We start from the raw sequence: 20,478 nt of genomic DNA on the forward strand, positions 1-20,478 counted from the left end.
TTCGCTCCAAGAAATTGAGCGCAGAGGCTTTCAACTGGAGTCCAATTAACGACCCCTTTATACTTTAGACGCAGCAGGTAAAGTAACGGCCAGGGAAGGTAAATAGGAGCCAAAATGCAAGAGAAATCACGCGAGATAAAAACGGTGGCAGTAAATTTATATACTTGCGCCAGCGACCAGTCTGGAGCCGTCTGCTTTAGTTGAGAAGTAAGAGAGCCGGGAATTGTTGTAGCATGAAAGTTTCATACTCATGTCGCGGTACAATGTGTTTTTTTTTCTAAATCTACATTTTGCGCGTGTCTTACTTTTTAACTTTGATCCTTTTTACAAATCAACCACTTGCACAACTGCGCCTTACACTATTTTTATTCTTAGACCCACTTGTTGAATTGACACACCGAAAGAAAAAAGAAAGATCAAGCCAAGTTAATGCGCTAATGCAATCGTTTCATAATGTTCATTAAAAGGGAACCAAGATGACAGCAATGATACGACTGGCATGCAAACGGGGATGAAACAAGCATCCTTCCCTCAGCAACTACAATTTTATGTTTTTAAATATACAGTGTGCTTGCTTTGACACTTTTCAATAACAGGAGGTATGATGGGAGAAATGAAAGAGGTGAAATGCAAGAAACAAAACCTCAGATATAGCAAATATGATACGTAAAAAGAATCGCAGTTAAAAAGTAAGATACGGGCGCAAAACGTAAATTGACAAAATAAAAAAATGTGCCGTGCTTTCAGCCTGGAATTATTGCGCCGCGACCACAAGTCCAGGCTCTCTTACCTCTTGACTACAGCAGAAGGCTTGAGTAGGGTCAATGGCGCAGATATATAAATATACTGCCACCATTTTTATCATGTCAAGTTTCTCTTGTATTCTGGCTCATGTTTACCTTTACCTGTCGATTCTAAAGCATAAAGTAGCGGTTATATGAACTCCAGTTGAAAGCCTTTGTTGCCAGTTTCTGCGATCTCCATGTCCCATATGACGATCTCCATGTCCCCATGGAGACGTCATGCGACATAAAAATCCCCCTCGGCCGCAACCGCGGCTGCCAGATGAGCAAACCACCCCAGGCTAGCGTTGGTACCACACTGGCTAAAATGCCCATCTACAGCTGAGAGACAAGTCGCCCGTCGAGGCAGACTAACTTCAGGCTGTACAAACATACACACGACACAAAATAAAAAACAGTTTGCGCAAGAAAAAACAGTTTTCATTCTTTGTAGTATTGGGGAAACAGGTGAATTACAGCAAAATACTTAGAAAAATCCCTGCATGCAACACTTCGCACATTGCATTATAGAGCCTCTCTGGCCATGGAGGGGAGTGGCATGATTTCGATCTTGGCTGCCCCACTGACGAGGTAGTGCACCACAGCATCGCATGAAAATACGGTCGAAGCTCAATTGCATTGTGTGCATGCGATTATGGTTTCCAAATGAAAGTCAAAAGACCTGGGGTACAGCTTGCAATTGAACGGATTTTCACCAGCGTATGTTTGATTCTGATAAATCAGACTGTCACTGTGAGCACCTTATATGCGCAAGCTGCAAACACAGCTTATGCTTATAAAGTTTTTCACCACCGTTTTTGACCAATTATGGTTTCTCAGATGATGAAAAATCTTAGAGGCTTGGGGGCACAGCTTCAAAACTTCCAGGTAAAGGATTGGGAACACAGCTTGCACTTAAGATTTTCACCTGTGCTTTAGATCACACAATTTCAGACTGAAACTTTGAAAAGTCTTGGGAACAGCGCTTGCACTTAAGGACTTTTCACCCACTTGCATTCAATTACGACAGGTCAGACTGGACTTTTGGAACAAGCTTGTGAGCATTCCACATACTTTTTCAGGTGGAAATTATAAGAAAAAGCTTAGAAATGCAGCTAGTGCTTATAAGGTTTCTTTACCAGCGTGTGTTCGATTATGGCTCTTCAGATGAGAATTCTGAGAAAAGGCTTTGAAGCACATCTTGCACTTATAAGGTTTTTCACCACTGTGTGTTCGCCTATGACGGCTCATACTAGTCGGGCTCGAAAAAGCTTTTGGGCACAGCTTGCACAAATAAGGCTTTTCTCCTGTGTGTGTACGATTATGGCACATCAGCCAGCCCTTCCGTGCAAAGACTTGGGGACATAGCTTGCACTTAAATGGCTTTTCACCAGTGTGTATTTGAATGTGGTAGGCCAGACTTCCACTGCGAGCAAAGGCTTGGGAACACACCTTGCACTTATAAGGTTTTTCACCACTGTGCATTCGATTATGAAGTTTCAGATGGGAATTTAGAGCAAAGGCTTGAGGGCAGAGCTTGCATTTATAAGGTTTTTCACGATTGTGTGTTCGATTATGGTCTTTCAAATGAGAACTACGAGCAAAGGCCTTGTGGCACAGCTTGCATTTATAAGGTTTTTCACCAGTGTGCGTTCGATTGTGGTCTATTAAATGAAACTTCCGAGCAAAGGCCCGAGGGCAAAGCTTGCACCTGAATGGCTTTTCATCACTGTGTGATCGTTTGTGGTGGGCTAGACCAGCACTGCGAGCAAAGGCCTGGGAACACAGTTTACACTTATAAGGTTTTTCACCACTGTGGGTTCGGTTATGGAGTTTCAGATAGGAATTCAGAGCAAATGCCTGGGGGCACAGCCTGCATTTATAAGGTTTTTCAGCACTGTGAGTTCGATTGTGGTCTTTCAAATGGGAACTCCGAGCAAAGGCCTGGGGGCACAGCTTGCATTTATAAGGTTTTTCACCATTGTGTGTTAGAATGTGGTTTTTTAAAGTGGAACTCCAAGCAAAGGCCTGGGGGCAAAGCTTGCACTTGAATGGGTTTTCAGCTGTGTGTGTTTGATTATTTTCAGTTAGACTGGCATCGTCATCAAAGGCTTGGGGGCACAGGTTACATTTAAAGAACATATCACCCCTGTGCATTTCAGTGTTGTGCCCTTCAGACCTGGAGCTGGAAGACAGGAGATTGTGGCACTTGACTTGTTCATCACTGTGGGCAACCAGGTGGCTCACAATTCCACGCTGATCTCGGGTGAAGTAAATGCAGGAACAGCATCTGAACCAGATGTCCTCAGTAGCTTTCAGGTGGCAGCTGGTCTCCCCCAACTGTGCTGCTACATCATCTAAAAGAAAATGCCATGTATTAGGAGACAAGGAAAGCCTTACCAAGATAGACAATTGGTATAGAAATAAGCACCTATCAACGCAGTTAAGTTTTAAGTACCTGGTTTAATACCTTACTGCTCTTCATTTCAATTTATGAAAGCATTCAAATAAAATTCACTCCATTGTTTTATAAGCGTGAACAGCACTGGTACTGTTGAGTGCATATTTTTTCCACTACATGTGGTAGGAGTTTGCTTTCTTTGTGAGTGGTGCAGTCTCCTTGTGTGCATTCGGCTGTGTAGCCAAATGCATCATTTCAAATTTTAGTCACTAGTTTATGGGGCGAGTGATGATGTCGCAAAGACGTCCGAAAAAACAGTTCAGAAAACTTAAAACCACTATTCACATTCCGATAGTCTTTGTCAATGAGATGTGAAGAGGCTGTCGTTCCTATTCCTACAAGCATTCCTGATCTGGCAACAACATTTTTTTTTACTTTTTGGTAACACTCTGAAAGTGAGCCTAACCACAAAGTAGCATCACTTTCTATTTGAAGTGGACTGTTTCTCGGGGCATTAAGGAAGCTGGATGTCTTGTGTTGAAAGGGAACTGCCATATGACTGGGACAATACATATCACACTCAGTGCCAAGATTATTAAATGACACTCTGTTAGCAACTTTTCATTTTTAAATTTCCTGCACTTGGCCTTGTAGGTGTAATACCTGCATGATTAACTTCCAACACTTTGAAAATTTAGTATCTGCATTTAAATATTGCATGTTCGTCGAAGATAACTAAAAGCGGCATTCATGGCTGCATTACATTTCGCTAAACTGTAATTAATGACCAAGTAAAATAAGTTGGTTATCTGGAAGAAGCAACACTGAAGAGCATGGAGGTTTTAAGTTCAAACTTGAGGAAGCTTCAAGGGATACCAAACCAAAATCTAAAAGGTGCAAAACATTTATAAATAAGCTGTATAGAATCAATACCTGTAAATGATAATCGCTTGCTTGCATTTCGAAAGGATGCATATATTTATTGTTCTAAATGACAAATTTCGGCATGCACTTCAATATCAAGTATCGAGGAGCACAATGCATCTTGGGATATTCGTCGGGCCCAGACCACCATAGGCTTCGGCAGGGTCAAGCATACAGCAGTTATGAACTTTGCCACTTGGAGGCGTCAATGCGTTACAATCTATACTCGATGTCACCTCAAGAACCGAAGTAAAACAAGTCCGGCTAGTGGCGGAGTGTTTTCAATTTTCACCAATGAAACAGCGCCGAGACACGTAGACTGCACCACTCTGTTGAACGGTGGTGGGTTGTACATTTTAGTACCAAAACGAAATCAGGGGACTGCCACTAATCAGTGATGAAAGCGGCATTTGATGTTTTGTAGCAGGTTTTGTAGCAAGCAAAATACTAATTTGGAGCAGCCACTGATGCTTTTGGAGCAGATGCTAACATCTGTTTGCACATCACTCGAAAATGAAAGAGTGGTTGCATCGCCAAATAAGTTCAGACGTGATAATGATTGACAATTTCTTTGATACTTGACAATATTACTTATTACCTTTTCCAATAAATATAGATAGGATGCAAAAGGAACATGGAGCCTTATTTTTAGAAATAAGGTTCAGATCAGAGAGGGTTCTATTTACAATGGATACTTAAAAAAGTGGTTGAAAAATGAATCGTAGCGCAATACTTCAGTTGGGATAAACTCTCTCTGCCGTTCTGCTTTTATACCTGGTAGTGTATTTAGCCTGTAAATATATATATATATATTTTTTTTAAATTACTGCAAAAAACAAGCATATTTGCGAAATTATGTCCATCAATGAAAATGTGACCCTCCCCCCCAAATACACACGCACACAAACATTCAAGTTTTAAGAACCTACCCAACACAAAACTTGAATATTATAAACAGCAAAAACAATCACCCACAAATATGATGAAAACTTACACTTGTGCTTTAAAAGTGACAGTGGTCTAAGCAGCGTTAGAACCAGAGTGAAGTCAAAATTTGCTCCTCTTTGTATCAACAGCTGCTGGGAAACAAGCTTGACTACCGCATTTATTCAAGCATAGACCCCTATTTTATTTGCTTTTCTCTCCTCGTATCAGATTTGTAAAATTAGAGATCAAGCTAAAATCAGGACCAAATACAGTAGATCTGTGACAGTTCTGAGTATAATTTCTGAGCCTATTGCATTAAACCAGAGGCTCACACATGTCAACCTCTGTTCCTAGAATTTCAGTGTAAGGTGGTGACGTTCGACGCACTCGTGCTAATGAGAGGCGGCACGGAGGCGTGTGGCAGACATGATAACCGATGATCTGATCAGGCGTACAAGAACCTGGTTCTCTCTTATCAAAGTAGCCGCCATCCTACTATTTTCCAATGCTTTCTCCCGGCATTTAGCTCCCGACATCAATGACATTGTCTGGAAATTTAGATGATGCCAGCGATCAAGCAGTCAGCGCATCATCCAGTCAGCATGGTTGGTGAGCAATTTCTATACCTTGTTTCACCTTAATTCTAAGTGCAGCTGTTGCTGCTAGCTAGTGGGGCCAAATAAACAGCGTCAAAGTGCGACATCATGGCATTCGTCCGTTTTTTCGTGCATACTCTTTCAACTAAATGAATCAGGTACAGCGAATGCCCTGTAACTTGCGTTTTCCGTATGCGTGTTCACGATTGTTTGTGTTAGAGCCTTTGACTGCTGAGCTAAGTAAGATGAAACAAACTATATAGAAAGTGAGTTGAGATGCAGTGAAATATATAATTGTACCCTTTTCCTTTCCTCCTACTTCTCTCAAATTTAGAGTCAACCAATAATAAAATATTTTATTTTTTGCTTTGCCTATCTCGGCGCAGGTTTTGTGCAATTCTTAGCGAAAAAGGCATTTTGGCGCAAGATGAGGCAAACTTTTGTTCATGATGCAATATGGTGCAAATGGCGCAGCGCTTCCATCACTGCACTAATGTACTCTCCATTGGAAAAGCTGAAACATTACACTGCTAAATCAAATAAATATACTTTTTTCTGTTTAACAAACGTTTGTGAATTGAAACAGAACCTAGTCAAGAAAAACATCCTTGAGTGGAGACGATTCTTGAAAATATTTCACATGTAGACATTTCTGTGTGTTTAACGGCTCATATATTCCGAATGTTTTGCTTACGATTGCTTGGATCTGTGCTGACCCGTCGACGTCAGCATGCATAAAGTTTCGCAAAGAGCCTGCAGCTTGTGAAACCTGGTAATTAAAACCGGACTGATTTTGTTTTATTGGTGTCATTTACAGCGATTTTCTCTCACTCCCAAGAAAATGATAGCAGACAGCAGTGAATCCAGACATGTATGTAATGCATTACTAATACCGAATCACTTCCACCTATCGTAATATCCCGAGTCACCGCCCACCCCCCTGCCGTCTGAAATTCATAAAACAGGCGGCGTGGGCAGTGTCTCGGTGGGTGAGCACAAATAGCTGGAAAAAAAAAAACGCCCCTTTTTGGTGAGTATCTAGCACGGCTGCACAAGCGATACATTAAACTCAATACTCGAATTATTTTCATTGTTTTATGCAAAAAATACTCATGAAAGAATGTTTTCCTATCGTGAAGTCCGTACCTCGCATACTTGCTATGAACACCGCCGATCGGCATACAGTGCAAATGTTTGTTCCTTGAAAGCATGTTTCTGACACCCCAATGTTCTCCCCGTTAATAATAATAAAAAAAAAAAGGTGCACAAGGAATAGAAAAACCATCCAGGTGCAACGAGCGAACGAAAGAAGCGGCAAAGAGCGATGCTGGGGTAGTGGAGAAGCCGGCGAGGCGATCCGTGTTGGCAGATACTTTGGCGTCAGGCCAAGTCGGGCGCCTTGTCAGTCGCAAGCTCTTGCGCAACTTTCTTGTTTGGTGCATACATGTGTGCGTCCGTCCACGGCGTGCTATCAACGCAGATTAAGGCCAGTTTTTATCTGTACCACTGCATCGAACTACACAGACGAAATTTGCCTTTTTTAAAAAGGCGCATGCACCTTCCAATTAGCAAGAACTAGCTCGCTCGGACACATTCCGTGCAGCGTCTGCTTCCTGAGTCCTGACAAAGCCCGTCTGTTTGCCACAAGGGGCAGCCTGGTCGGTGCTAGAGATATGTCCGCTCCTTTTCTTAAAGAATGGCATGTTGCCATAAACGAGCAGAATGTTTGCAAACACTCAATACACCCAACAAAGCAAACAATTTGTTCTGCAAACAAATAGTTTCATTCGACCGGCCCAATATTGTAAATTTTGTATCCGCCTGCTCATACCTCCAACCCAGGGGCGGACGGAGGTATTTTTTTGAGGGGGGGGGGGTCAGGTGTTGGTCAGCGTATCATATGTTTAAGACCCCCCCCCCCCCCCCCCCCTTCCCGTTTCCACACCCTAAATTTTTACACATGCAGAATTCAAGAGGAGGGTCAGGACATTCAGACCCCCCCCCCCCCTTTAAATCTGCCCCCTGCTTCAACCTACAAGTCCTGGTTCTCATTACCCATGTACCAAGAGCAATAAACTTGCCATTTAATTGCTTACTATGTCCTCCCTTTTATTCTAATTTTTCCTTCTATAGTCCTTCACTGTCTTTCTATCCTGCCCATTCTTTCCCAGTGAAACTCTAGAACCTGGAAGATAGCAATCATGCAACTTTCCTTATCTTGTCCCCACCCTTTTTGTCTATGCACATTACAAACAGCCAAGCATCAAAAGCTCATCTGGCCACTGTAGCTGAAAAACGCTTTATTGGGACATCAACCTGGCAAATGTGGGCTTGCTGTGGCACGACCTGACGAGCAGACGACCATGACACACCAGTGGAGAGATGGCGGCACCTGGAGGCCATTCCCGCAAACGTGCCTAGGAACCAAACATTTAACTTGGCCAACTTTCATTCTTTACTGCTATGAACCTCTCCTAGAATTCCTTCTTTGCTGCTTGCCTCCCTCTCCTTGAAGCCCAACCCACCTCTCCTTCATATTCTTCATAATTATCATTACAGTAATAATAATAATGATAAAAAGAATAATATTTATTTCATGCTCTGGGCTCTAACTGAGGATGTGTCCCCAGTGGAGGATCTCGGAATCGGCATGGAATCCTAAGGTAAGATTCTATTGACAGCTGTAGAAGCACTGCTCTAGACTATGGCTATTTGTAGTGTAGACACCACCACTGTTCTGTGATTATAGAAGTCTGACACGAAAAACTTACCGAGACTTGAGGACTGTATCGGTTCCATTCTAGTTGCTGCCTGCCGTCGGGTTTGTACTGAGGCTCAAAAGATCCCGAAGGACGGACGGGACCACTCGTGATGCCTGCGATTAAATGGAAAGAGCGATGACAGAAATTAAGAACAAAGCGAGCACTGCCTCAAGTGCATCAAGCTAACCAAACAGCTAAGAATAAGACACGCAAAACTTACGCAGAATTTTTAAATTCCTAGATTATATTAACAAATGAATGAGGAAATACAATGCCTATGCGCTTCGTAATGGGTGGTAGCCTGTGCATTTGAAGGTATGTTAAAAACCACCCATATGTTTTCTCTGTCGCACTGCTAGTACGATAAACATCCAATCAGCTAAGAAAAAGTGGAGCATCGTAGAAAAACAAGTCGTTACATCAAACTGAAAACTTCTGAGACCCCCCCCCCCCCCTGTTCAGAAATACAAAACAACAATCTTTTCTCAAAGTGCCAAATGTGACGACACTCATCAATACAACATAAAACACCGCAAACAAAATGAATCTCCCCATTCAAGATGAGCTAGCAGAAAGCATTATCCATCTGCCCTTGAAAGGTCGTAAGCAACACTGCTTCTACATTAGCCTCGTTTACATGAAAGCGACTTCAGCGCATCGACTCCACTCGTTCTTCGAACAAAGCCGACGCGGCATTGTTACATGAATGCGTACCAAGTCCTACACGAAGGTGGCGCCACGCCGTGTCAAAGCTCAAAGTTATGCAGTTCTGGCACCAGCCGCACTACGTTTTCCGGTGTATCGCACGTATGGAGGCCTTTTGAAGCGTTCAGTGAACGTAAAGATCGTGCCCGCTGTCTTGTTATTTACGTCCTTTCTTTTTTTAGTTAGTGACATCTCCACAAAAATCGGGACGTGATCGCTGCCCCATGCGTCTGGACCGCATTTCCACTTTTGGTGTTTCACAAATTTGTTATTTGTCCACGTCAGATCCGGAGACGTATATTGACTTTTAAACCCCAGTCCGGTTCGTGTCTTTACGCCTTCCTTGTTCATTAACGTCATGCCGTGCTGCGTCATCTCGTCATAAAGTTCTTTGCCTGTCTTGGAACTCTTCCTGTAGCCCCACGCTACGTGCTGAAGGTTAAAGTCCCCACAGTATAGCTTTTGATCTTTTGAATATGTCTGGTGCAGATGGGCAATCCAGCCGTTCCAGAAATCCGAAGGTTTCGTTTTCCTGTTCGGTCTATAATAGGCCGACACCATTATGATAGCCTTCTTTTCGATATCTGTTCATATTGTGACGACTTCTTGCTCGTCATTGCACCACCGAGAGAGATCGATTTGGTGATGTGGACAGGCATGGCTTATGAAGATCGTTGATTTTCCTGGTGCGCCTCCCTTCTTGTCCGTGATAGTGGGCGTTGAGTACACTGCGTATCCTCTGATACATGTCAGGGTCGTGCTAGTTTCCTGCATCAGCAAAACGTCCGGACGATCTTGTGATCTTGCATGAAACCGCGCGTTGAGCTCCGCCGCCCGAAGTCGGAGCCCTCAGCAATTCCACTGCATGACCTTGATCATCTACGGGGATGTGGTAGCCTTAAGTTGGAAGAGTGCCCCTCCGAAGAACTTTTGAATGAAGTTTTGTGTCTGTTGCTGCTGTTGCTGCATTTGCTGAAGCATCTGTTGCTGCTGCGGCAGTTGCACTCTCCATTGTCCTTGTTGAACGACAAATGCTTGTAGAATTCCTTTCAGAGCTTGCAATTCTGCGCGAATTGATTGGTTTTCTGCTTCAGCCAGGCTCCTACACAAGACGTTGGCGTAGAAGCTTGTCAATGAAGTTGGGCTTGGGTTTTTGTCGGGAACCGTTGTCTGCGGCGTTGCAGTTGGTGCTGCAGGAGCTGTTGTCTGGTTACTCGACGGGTCTCGTACAGCGTCGATACGAGCTCCAATCTGCGATGATCGAGGTAGTGCTTTCATTGCCTGGATGGATGCTCTCATCTTCCTGTTATTCTCTATTCTCGTTGCGCAATTCTTGTCCGTACCGAGATGGCCTTCCTTTTTGCATTGTTGACAATAGGTCTTGGGATCCGGGCATTCGCTTTCGCTCGTGCCCGTGTCCATTCCCTCTCTCGGGTGTGTCCTTGCGCATCTGGCGCAGACAGGGTCTTGAACACAAATGTCTGGCTTGTGCCCCGTACGGTGGCAATTCGCGCAGACTATCGTTTCGGGCTTGAACGGATGCAGTGGGGCGTGGTACCTGTTGAATAGTATGGATCGAGGCAGTTTCTCTCCTTCAAAAGTGATCGCTACAGTCTTGGTGTTGCCCATCAGTCTTGCTGCCACCACCGGGACTTGTATTGAATCGACGAGGTCAATAAGAGATTCCGCCTCTCCTGTTATATCGGCGTCATAAATGACTCCTTTAATATGTCTCTTCCAGTAGGCTTGGTATCTGCTGACTTAAATTTTTTCTCCTGTTGCATTCTCGTAGGTGGAGTTCTCCATTATTTTCTGGAGGACCTCCTTCGAGTCTGTGCGTACGGATATGGTATTCGACTTGGGAAAGTATTTGAGAGTGATATCCTTACGTTTAATTTCCAGTGTCTTCTCTAGGTAGCCTAGTATTTCGATTTTCCACTCTCCCATGGGTGTCTTGGATTTTGGGCGAATCCTGACCTCATCGAGATGTTCGTTTGGTTTTTGTGTATCTGGCTGCGGTTCCCTTCTGGGTCGCTTGCGCTTGTTTGTAACTTTGATGGAGCCGTCGTCATCGTTGTCCGCGGCGTTTTCATCCTGCCCACCCTGCGTTGTGTCCTTGCCACTTGGTTGTGGCTGTTGTAATGGCTGCTGCTCTTCGGGTGGCGTTGCGTCATTCTCCTGCTGGCGTGGCGCTGATATAACTTCGCAAGACTCTCTCGCGTAGGCGTAGCGCTAGGCTTTGCATTCGAGGTGGGAGAGTCTTTGGCCGCTTCCGTTTCCTTGAGAGTTTTCAATCTTTTCCTCGAAGTTTTCTTTTTCGCAGTGATTTCCATAAGGAGGCCCAAGATTTTCGTGATGAGATTTTCTTAAGATTCCTCTGCTAGAAGCCTCGCAAGGATGCTTCGTAGTTGACGGTGTTTTTCTGAGACTGTTGTGGGCTGATCATTGTCCTTGCTTTCCGCGAGGTTTGTGGCCAGGTCCACGTTCGTCTTCCGTTTTCTTGCTCCCGCCTGCAGGGTTTCATCGCTACTATGTCCGCAGTCCCTTTCTGCATCTCATATGCTGCGTCAGCATCGCATACTATCTGGTTAGGCTTACCTTCCCCTTGGGGAGGAACCTTGTCCATCAAGCTGGGCGATGTCGTCGAGCGTCTGGAGGCGTAATGCTTGCTGAAATTGCTGACCAGGCCGTAAACCCTCTGGTTCTTGGCCCCCTTCCAGTCCGGCAGATAGAGATTTTGCAAACTAATCAGGAAAATAAGCAGAGCTCGAAAAAGGACGTCTATATACAGGCGCACTTCTTCTTTCTCCTGCTGGTTGCGAAAGAGTTGTGGTGACGTGAGACTGATGCCGAGCTCTGGGGGGCTATGTTGCGCTTTTTGCACTCCCAGGAGACTAGGGAGAGGGAAGTGACGTCAACGACACAGCAAACGCAGATTGGGTGTTGATTTCGTTTTCTTCTGTCAACATCCAATCTGCATTTAGTGTTTCGTTGACGTCACTTCCCTCTTCCAAGTCTCCTGGGAGTGCAAAAAGCGCAACATAGCACCCCTGATTCGCTTTGAAAGGATAGTGGATAGACCTCAATGCTAGATGCATGAGGTCCACTTACTAATTTTTTTTCAACCCCTGTGCAAGAAGCAGACGAACTTGCGCTCCGCATTGGCTTGCGAGGGGCGTTGCTGAAAACTTGACAGCTACAGGCCTATCGCATTTCGACGTAGTCTGCTACAAAGCACCGCAGAAACGCAGCCGATTTTGGTATCAATGTCGCTCCGATTTTTTTTAATTTGTATTCTTTTAGAAAGCTCCAGCCGATTCTCGGCTGCAATCGTTGGTTCAGGTTCGGAACATTCTTTAACGTAACACCGTATAAAAGCCGCGGTAATTCGCAGTGCCCGAAGTTGTCACCCCGAATTTCAAAACGCGAACCTGACCACGAAAATAACGCAATCCGAAAACAGGTCACTGCTCAAATCGGAGAGTTGCTCATTTTTGGCGGGCCGTTTAGTGCATAAAATGATGCATCCGCATTACTGGCCCAGCTCTCTCGCGAGGAGGAGAAAGTATACATTCTACGATGTACTCGTAAAAACTGAACGTATGGATCAATCTTCATAGATAAGAGACTTCCTCTGATATTTGTTGTTCACCTTTGCCTCCCAAGGCACGCCAAGAGCGCATGCGAAGCTCGCTGGATCCGCATTTCCGCTAATCTTTGCGTGCGCGTTCAAGATGTGCTAAGAAAAGTAAGTACCTGTTTGTTGAATGAGAAGTCCAGAAGCCTTTGAAAGAGGTACTGACTCCAACTACACCCACGGTAAGCAGCAGTTGCATCGAAAAGAAGTAGTCACAGCAGTCACAGCTGGTCACGGCAGTCCGGAAGTTATTTTGCAGATTCGGCCGATAGCTACCTCGTTGGCCGATAGTCCCGATATGCATTCGTAAATGAATAATGGAGAAACGAATGCAGCTCAGAGTCTACATATACGGCTCTGATGCAGCTGAAGCGATACGTCTGAAACGGGCGTAGTGTAGCGCCATCTATACACTTAGACATTCAATGGATCCGAGGATCTGCGTAAAGGTGTACACCACTGATCTCAATGGTGTACACTGCTGTAAAGGCCTATAAAGTGCTTTAATATGGAAAACAAATACTCTGTGGCCACTTTATCTTATTTTATATTCGCTGCATTTTCGAAAATTACTGATGCACACGTTAGGGCAATGCAAAAGGTGCTTTTTTTTTTTTTCTTTAAAATACTGTAGACAAGTAGTTTTTCTTAATGCACTTTATTCAACACTCGCAAATCATGATAAATACTTATCATTATCTTTAATCGACCTTTTCCCTAGTCGAAACCCCCCTTGTAGCACGGTGGCACGAAATTATTTCTGGGTACCAGTTGACCACTTAGTTTTGGTTTCAGTTTCAGATGTTTTCATGATTATCGAGCTGTGTGATGAAACAAGCTTCCTACAAGTGTACAAAGCTGTAGGCGTTGCCGAGAGATCCCGACAAGAACAAAACCAAAAACTTCTTGGCACTGTTTGGTGGTTTTCGATGTGCCGGATTTTTGGCAAAGGTAAGGTAGGCAAATGTAGAACGATGGGTTGCAGCGTCCTTGCTGGGGCCCTTGTCGTGCAAGCACGTTCGTATGCGCGTGAAGAAAAGTTATACAGGCTTAGAAGTTCACGTGCTTATCTGCCGGAGTATAGACAGCGGCTGTATGATCGAAACCGAAAACACGCCACTCCGCCCCGTGGCCAATTGGTTCCCAATGAACAACGCGAGCAGTGTGGCATGGAGGGATTTTTGAAAGTAGCCCATATCTTCACCTTCCCAAACTTCTTTTTTCTACGTTTTTGTTTTTACAAAATGTTTCTTTTTCGCTTTCAGCAAATCCAAATTGCAACCAACACCCCCTCAAATAAACCGCTGAGCTAGTCCTCTACACTTCAGGATAAATTACCCTGTAGAAGTGTTGCAGGATTCTCTTGAAAAAGTCCACAGTGGAAAACGAACCAGAAAAATCGGCGTTTGCACGTAGGAAGCTCAAACTTTCAGAGAATGTGCACCGAGGTGGCCACTTTCAGCTCCTGAAATTTCAAGGCACATTTCTCTTACGGAATCAAATGAGATCCAACAAGCTTGAACAAGGATTTGGCACGGACATGTTCCACAACTTACAATCATTGCCAAGATAGTCGTCCGCGAAAATGTCCGCCATTGACTTTGGCAAGTTTATTGGTGTTATTTTTTTACAAAAACAGGACTACGCTTTAAAATTTCATAAGGTAGAAGTGACCACCTCAATGCACATTTGGTGAAAGTTGGAGTTCCCTACGTGCAGTCGCTGATTTTTCTGGTTTGTTTTAGAGCACAAAATGGGTGGGAGCTTGACCTATTCAGCCTTGCTGGAGACATGCATAGTGCAAGCCGCAATGTTCACAGGCCGGAGTGGCTACAAGAACCCATATCCTTAGGCGACAGAACAGAAGCTCCAACCAAAAGCTGACGCAGTGTTTGGGTAAGTCAGCTGAGAACTGCGCAATTGTTCCATTTGTTCTCCAGAGACCATGCAGATAAATTCCAATCTTAGAGGACATCCCTTGGTTTAAAAGAGAAAAACTGGCTAACAGTGTCGTGCTCTGTACATGAATTGTAAAATAAATTAGTCGTTTTGATCAGGAGCACACCGACTTTGTTTAGGATAAACTATCATTAGGAAACTAATGTAATACCCAACATTTTTCTACTCTAGATCTGCAGCAGACTGCCTGGAGAGTGACACCGTGGAAACAAAATTTCCAAAAAATAATTGATTTTATGCTAACATCGCGGTGAAAAATCAAATAATTTTTTTCGCTTTTTATGTTGTCGACAAAATTTTAACATCATTCATAAAAGGCATCCACAAAGCCAAAAAAAAAAAAAAATTCCACTGTCCATAAAATTTGTAAGGAAAAACAATGAGTGAGTCATTCCTACCATATCGTCGTTTACCCTGAGACTGGGTTTTTTTTTGAAGAGCAGAAGTAGCAGAAAAAACAGACAGGTCTGTTTTTTCTGCTACTTCTGCTCTTCAAAAAAACCCCCAGTCTCAGGGTAAACGACGAAATGGTTGACTTCCACCAGCTAGCCTGTACTTTGACTCTTTTCTCGTGAGTCATTCCTCTTGTCCCATTAACAACAATAGCTTTCGTAAAGGGAAATTCATGCCGAAAAGTGGAATGGAGAAAATTGCGTTCAAAGCGCTCCAACCCCTACCCTTTCTTTAGCATCGGTGGGCCGAAAGTAATTTATAAAAATTTATTTTGCAGTGTGTAAACTAATGAAACTTTCTAGGAATACTCTCACGATGTGGGTAGATGTAAATATGGCATTTCTTAAAATCAACTTTTTTTGCAGAAATTGTTTTTTGCGCAGTGTCCCCCCGTAACAGAAAAAAACACACATCAGATGCGTAAGTATCTGACACAAAAATGGAATATCCATTAGTAAAATCATTGCTAGAATTTTAGGGCAGATAAGTTTCACAATGCATGGCTCGCATGATAGGAAATTTGCCTACTTCACATATCTGCAAACGCCGAGCGTCTGCTGCAGGTGATCGACCAGATAACTCCATCTCTTAACTCAAAGGTATTCAGTACCATTCGGCACGTCCGCAACAGCCAGCTGCTTTCCTCAAAAAGAGCGCATCCCTCAGTTCGATGGGCTCTTATGTACTTCATGGGAGCAGGGGAACCGTCCTCTCAAACTGGAGGCACATTCTGCCAACGGGTGAACACTCGGGGGCGGGTCGAGTGTCCACAATTTATGAGTTTTCAAGCCCTTAAAAAAAAAAAAAAAAAAAAAAAAAACAAATTTTTTAAGAGACTGCAGTGTGAAAAAAAAAAGTCGCAATCACCAATATATTCATCGCATGCCAGCTTTATTATTTTTATTTAAAAGTTTGTTTTGGATGCAAGTGCAATCTCTGGTAGGCTTTGGTTTGATTCTTTTCTTGCACGAACTGCAAATGACTGGGACCCTCTGCCATCAGACTCTGTGCATGTCTGTAATTTCCAACAAGTCATGTCATCATCTACGGGCTGCAGTATCTTTAAGACAATAACAACACTAACAGGAGATGCTGTTCTTTGTACAATGACCACCACAGTTCATGAATTCTGGTGAAGAGAGCCAAGAAGCGCAATTCCAACCCTCAGGAACAAATGCACCGTGCAACAGAATATGGCAGTCACATAAATACTGTTTACAGTGATGGTTGAAAAAGATAAATTTCATTTAACATTACATAATTACAAAGTAGCCAGTGCTGAGGAGTAAGATTGCAATGAAGCTGGTTCAAAATTTTTAGACTGCCCAATCTCCTTTCCATACCTTCTGTCAAGGCAGCAATATATTGACAAAGCATTACACAGCAGCAGCGAAAGCGTGTCACCTCACACCCAAACATCCTAAAAGGCAGGAATTCGGCTGTTGTTGCTACCAGTAGCACAAACTGCCACTGCAGCGGTGTGCACGCCCACTTGGTAGTCATTTTCTTGGGAACGAAACTGTTACAGCGAGGTCCTGCATGGCACAGGATGGCAAACTAGTATTTTTTTTAAGAGCTACTCTGCCAGTGGCACATTGACTTCAACTAAAATCTGCAATGGCTAAAAAAAAAAAAAAAAACCACTGTGGAAGCTGGGTCTGCCATTTTTAATTTAAGAGGAACAGTCAAAAAGAAGTCTGACTGCACATTTATCATTTGCAGATTTTGTTCGAGACAAACGAGGTCAGCGTCAGCGGCGTAGACTTTCCATTTTCCCGCGGGGGGGGGGAGGGGGGGGCAGGCTGAGAAGTTCTCGGGGGGGGGGGGTGCTGCACGTTACCTTTCCGCCAGAACTGGAGATTGAAGCTAATGAAAGCATGCTGGGATTCCATTTGTCAATAAAGAGAATGTGGGAGTTACTTTGTTTACATATGCCACTACTAAAAGCTCGTTACATGGCATGTAAACAGCGTCTCGGTAAGGATCATGGCCCAAGGGGGGGGGGGGCTCTGCCCCTTGACGGATCTCACCAGGGGGGCACGAGCCCCAAAGCCCCCCCGAAGTCTACGCCTATGGTCAGCGTAATAAACAATAAAACCAAACTGAAGCTCTGTTTACAAATGTATTAACAGCCAATAATGAGCACACATTATGCAAAAACACATTGAATCCTGTAACCCAAGCAGAATCATGGCTAAGTTGTATTCTTTGAGACTTAGCTGATCTGACCCACCCCATTCTGTAATCAAAAACATCAGAATACTTGCCATTAGAGAAGCATAGAAACAAACTAGTAACCTGCGTAATACAAAAAGAGCAAGACGCATAGCCTGATGTACGCCGATGCCTACGGTTTGAGACTTTTTACACGGGGACGGACACCACTGAAACAACTCTCGGGAACAAAAAAACACTGAGCAACAAGATTTAGCGAGCACCATAACACTAGAGGGTGATCTCAAAGCAAATGTCATATAAATACATAATTACAAAAGTGTCACTGCCGAGAAGAATGGTAAAACACTTTAAGTATGAGTGCGTTAAAGTGAGTTCCAAGACCTTTACACCTTTCATCGACAAAGTCTTGAAAATGCATCACATGGTATTAAAAACATGCACATTGGTACAATATTAATTTACTGACAATCCTGCTGGGCCGTGTAGGAATTCAACTATACTCCGTTTCACGATTACTTGGAGAACCGTGGAGGCTACAGCTCTCCCGGACCCAATAAGAGTGTTGGAGCGAGGCACGTGACACGCCACGGGAGCGCGTGTGTCAGTGCACCAAGAAACCGACTGTCGTCTGCTGGCAGAGAGTTTTTTGCTGCGAGATCACTTTGAACGTCTTGCGATGTGAAGCTTCAAAAGGATTGTGTTTCAAAATTTATACTTGGCAAAACAGTATCTACACAGGGCTGGCCCTTTAGCATTGTTGAGCACATCGAAGTTCACCTACATATTTGAACAAGTTCTTGCCATGGCAGTGGAAAGTTCAACCAGATAAAAAAAAACTGAGCTGCTGAGTTCAGAAAACTTAGCGCGTTGAGCACAAGGGTTCGCAAAGCTAAAGCGATCTACCAGTGGATTGGATTTATTCTTTTTGATTTACCCTTTGGATCAGGTTTCTTCTGCTCACAGTTCACAGATGAGTAGCGAAGAATCTGCTAAATTAACAAACCTTTGTGTCAACAATAAAACAAATGTAAAATCATTCTACACTACAAGAATTCGTGAGACACTCTTGCTGTTATTGACCTTTGTCACAATCTTTTAGGTTATTGCTGGATCGTTCCTTCTCAGAAAATTTTTGCAATGTTTCAAGAACTTCCTGAAATAAACTTGTTCTTTTCACAGTTTGTTTTCGGCCTTAAAAATTTCCGGAAATTTTCTATCCCTACTTGCAGCGACCTGCAGTGATGCCAATCCTTGAGAAGCTGACTATTGCAGAGGCCATGAAGAGAAAACCCAGTGGGAAATCAGACAATACTTTTAGTGATGCCACTGGAAAGGTGGTGTGAAAATTCAGAGGTGCTTTGACCCACAATATTTTTCATAACACAAAAACAGCGTGCAAAAAAAAATTGTTTCCATTCCTTCTAGTGATGGTGAAAAGGGCAAATTACTGCAATAGACTATTTACAAAAATCCCTCCATCCAACACAGAGCACCTTGCATTATGAAACCTCTCTTTCGATGGAGAGGAGTGGCATGGTTTTGATTTCGACTGTCCCATTAACGAGGTAGTGCATCTCAGTACTGTATGAAAATAAAGTCAACACTCAATTGCATTGTGTGCATTCAAATATGAATATTCAGATGGAAATTAAAAAAAAGGTCTTGGAGGTACCAGCTTGCACCTGAATGGCCTTACACCAATGTGTTTACTTGTGTTAAATCAGACTGCCACTGTGAGCACTTGATAAGTGCAAGCTGGGAACACAGCTTGCACTTTTAAGGTATTTCCCCATTGTGTGTTCAGTTATGCTTTCTCAGATGGAAATTTTTAGCAAAGGATTTGAGGCTTCCACTTGAATGGTCTTTCACCTGTGCTCGATTAAGGTTGGTCAGACTGGCTTCCGAGTAAAAACTCGGAAACACAGTTTGCACTTAAAAAGCTTTTGACCTGTGTGCTTTAGATTTTGGAATTTCAGACTGAAATTTTGAGAGAAGCTTAAGGGCAGCCCTTGACCTTAAAGGACACATGCAAAAGAAAAATATTTTTTTTTAAACAGCTCGGTTGGGAAAAGGAAGTCATAAAACAAATTTACAACGAAAATAAAAAAATTTTAGAGCTATATTTACGGTGCTCTACGAATTTGCAGTTGGCGCACGCGGGCGCCGTGGAAAAGTGGTTGCCATTTGTAACGTGACTGGCTGAGATTTGTCACATGGTACTTGCGCTCTTTCGGAAGCTTTCTATTGTCTCTAAAAGTTGCTTATTCATCTTTGTTTCAAGTACAAGAAAAATATGAAAATGAATAGGTAACTTTTAGAGCCCAAAGGACGCTCCTGAAAAAGCGCAAGCAGACGTGATAGGTCTGTGTGCTGGTCACATAGCGGCGGCGGCGCTGCGGAGCAGACGAACTTGCGCGGTGGCGGCGGCAGAGGCGTGGAGGAACGCGTTGAAACGGCGGTGCACCATGCACAGCGTGCGGTGGCGGCGGGCTACAACTACAAATTCGTTTTGCGCCGTAAATATAACTCTATTATTCTTTTTTCTTCGTTGTAAATTCCTCTAAAAACATTCTTTTTCCATTAAAGGGATACTATAACGAAATTTCGGCGCTCATTTTTTGGTCTATACATGTTCAAAGGAGCAGCATCACATCGAACATACCAATATCTTCTTAAAAAAGTCACGAAAAGGAATTTTAAAACAAATTCAACGATTAGCAAAGAGCACCTGGTGGATGTCGCTAACGCCTCGCTTGTAATGCCCGTCTAGGAACCTTGACAGCTAGTGACGGAGGTTGTCTCGCCTCCGGCCACGACGAGAGAAGAGGGGCAGGAGGAACTCTCCTCTTCCCGAGAATGCCTTTTGTGTATCGCAGAAGTCGCTATTGTCCCCCTACAAGATTACAGAAGATTAACCTGTCCCTCAAAATTTGTACAAAAGCAGCCGCTTCGGTGACTGGAACGACTAGGCCATCCTCTCGACGTCAGCCTTGCCGTAGCGTTGCTCGTCCTGAGACGACCTACGTCACGATTGCGTTGGATGTCACGTGGTCTCCGCTGGGCCTTCTCCGAGCGCTTGCCAGAGTGGACCGTTTATAACGAAAAATACAGCCACCAGGCTCAAGGTAGAAACGTGCGATTGTCATTTACGGAT

At 43.7% G+C, this 20,478-nt stretch overlaps 1 protein-coding gene across 2 annotated transcripts; it reads right to left on the reverse strand.

Annotated features, from left to right (window-relative positions):
• Nucleotides 1-1,201: 1,201 nt before the first annotated feature.
• Nucleotides 1,202-13,050, reverse strand: LOC115328701 (zinc finger protein OZF). 2 transcript variants are annotated; one of them, XM_029990070.4, is made up of 3 exons: nt 12,854-13,050; nt 8,402-8,505; nt 1,202-3,139 (listed from the first exon to the last, which is right to left on the reverse strand). In XM_029990070.4, exons 2-3 carry the CDS (start codon nt 8,427-8,429, stop codon nt 1,905-1,907), a joined length of 1,263 nt encoding a protein of 420 aa, XP_029845930.2. In that variant the 5' UTR covers nt 8,430-8,505; nt 12,854-13,050; the 3' UTR covers nt 1,202-1,904. The 2 variants fall into 2 exon arrangements, with proteins under 2 accessions (XP_029845930.2, XP_029845929.2); XM_029990069.4 differs by lacking the exons at nt 8,402-8,505; nt 12,854-13,050 and adding an exon at nt 7,947-8,018.
• Between the last annotated feature and the right edge of the window lie 7,428 nt (nt 13,051-20,478).

This window comes from Ixodes scapularis, unplaced genomic scaffold, assembly GCF_016920785.2.
Source record: "Ixodes scapularis isolate PalLabHiFi unplaced genomic scaffold, ASM1692078v2 PGA_scaffold6__148_contigs__length_123643588, whole genome shotgun sequence".
Lineage (NCBI taxonomy): Eukaryota > Metazoa > Arthropoda > Arachnida > Ixodida > Ixodidae > Ixodes > Ixodes scapularis.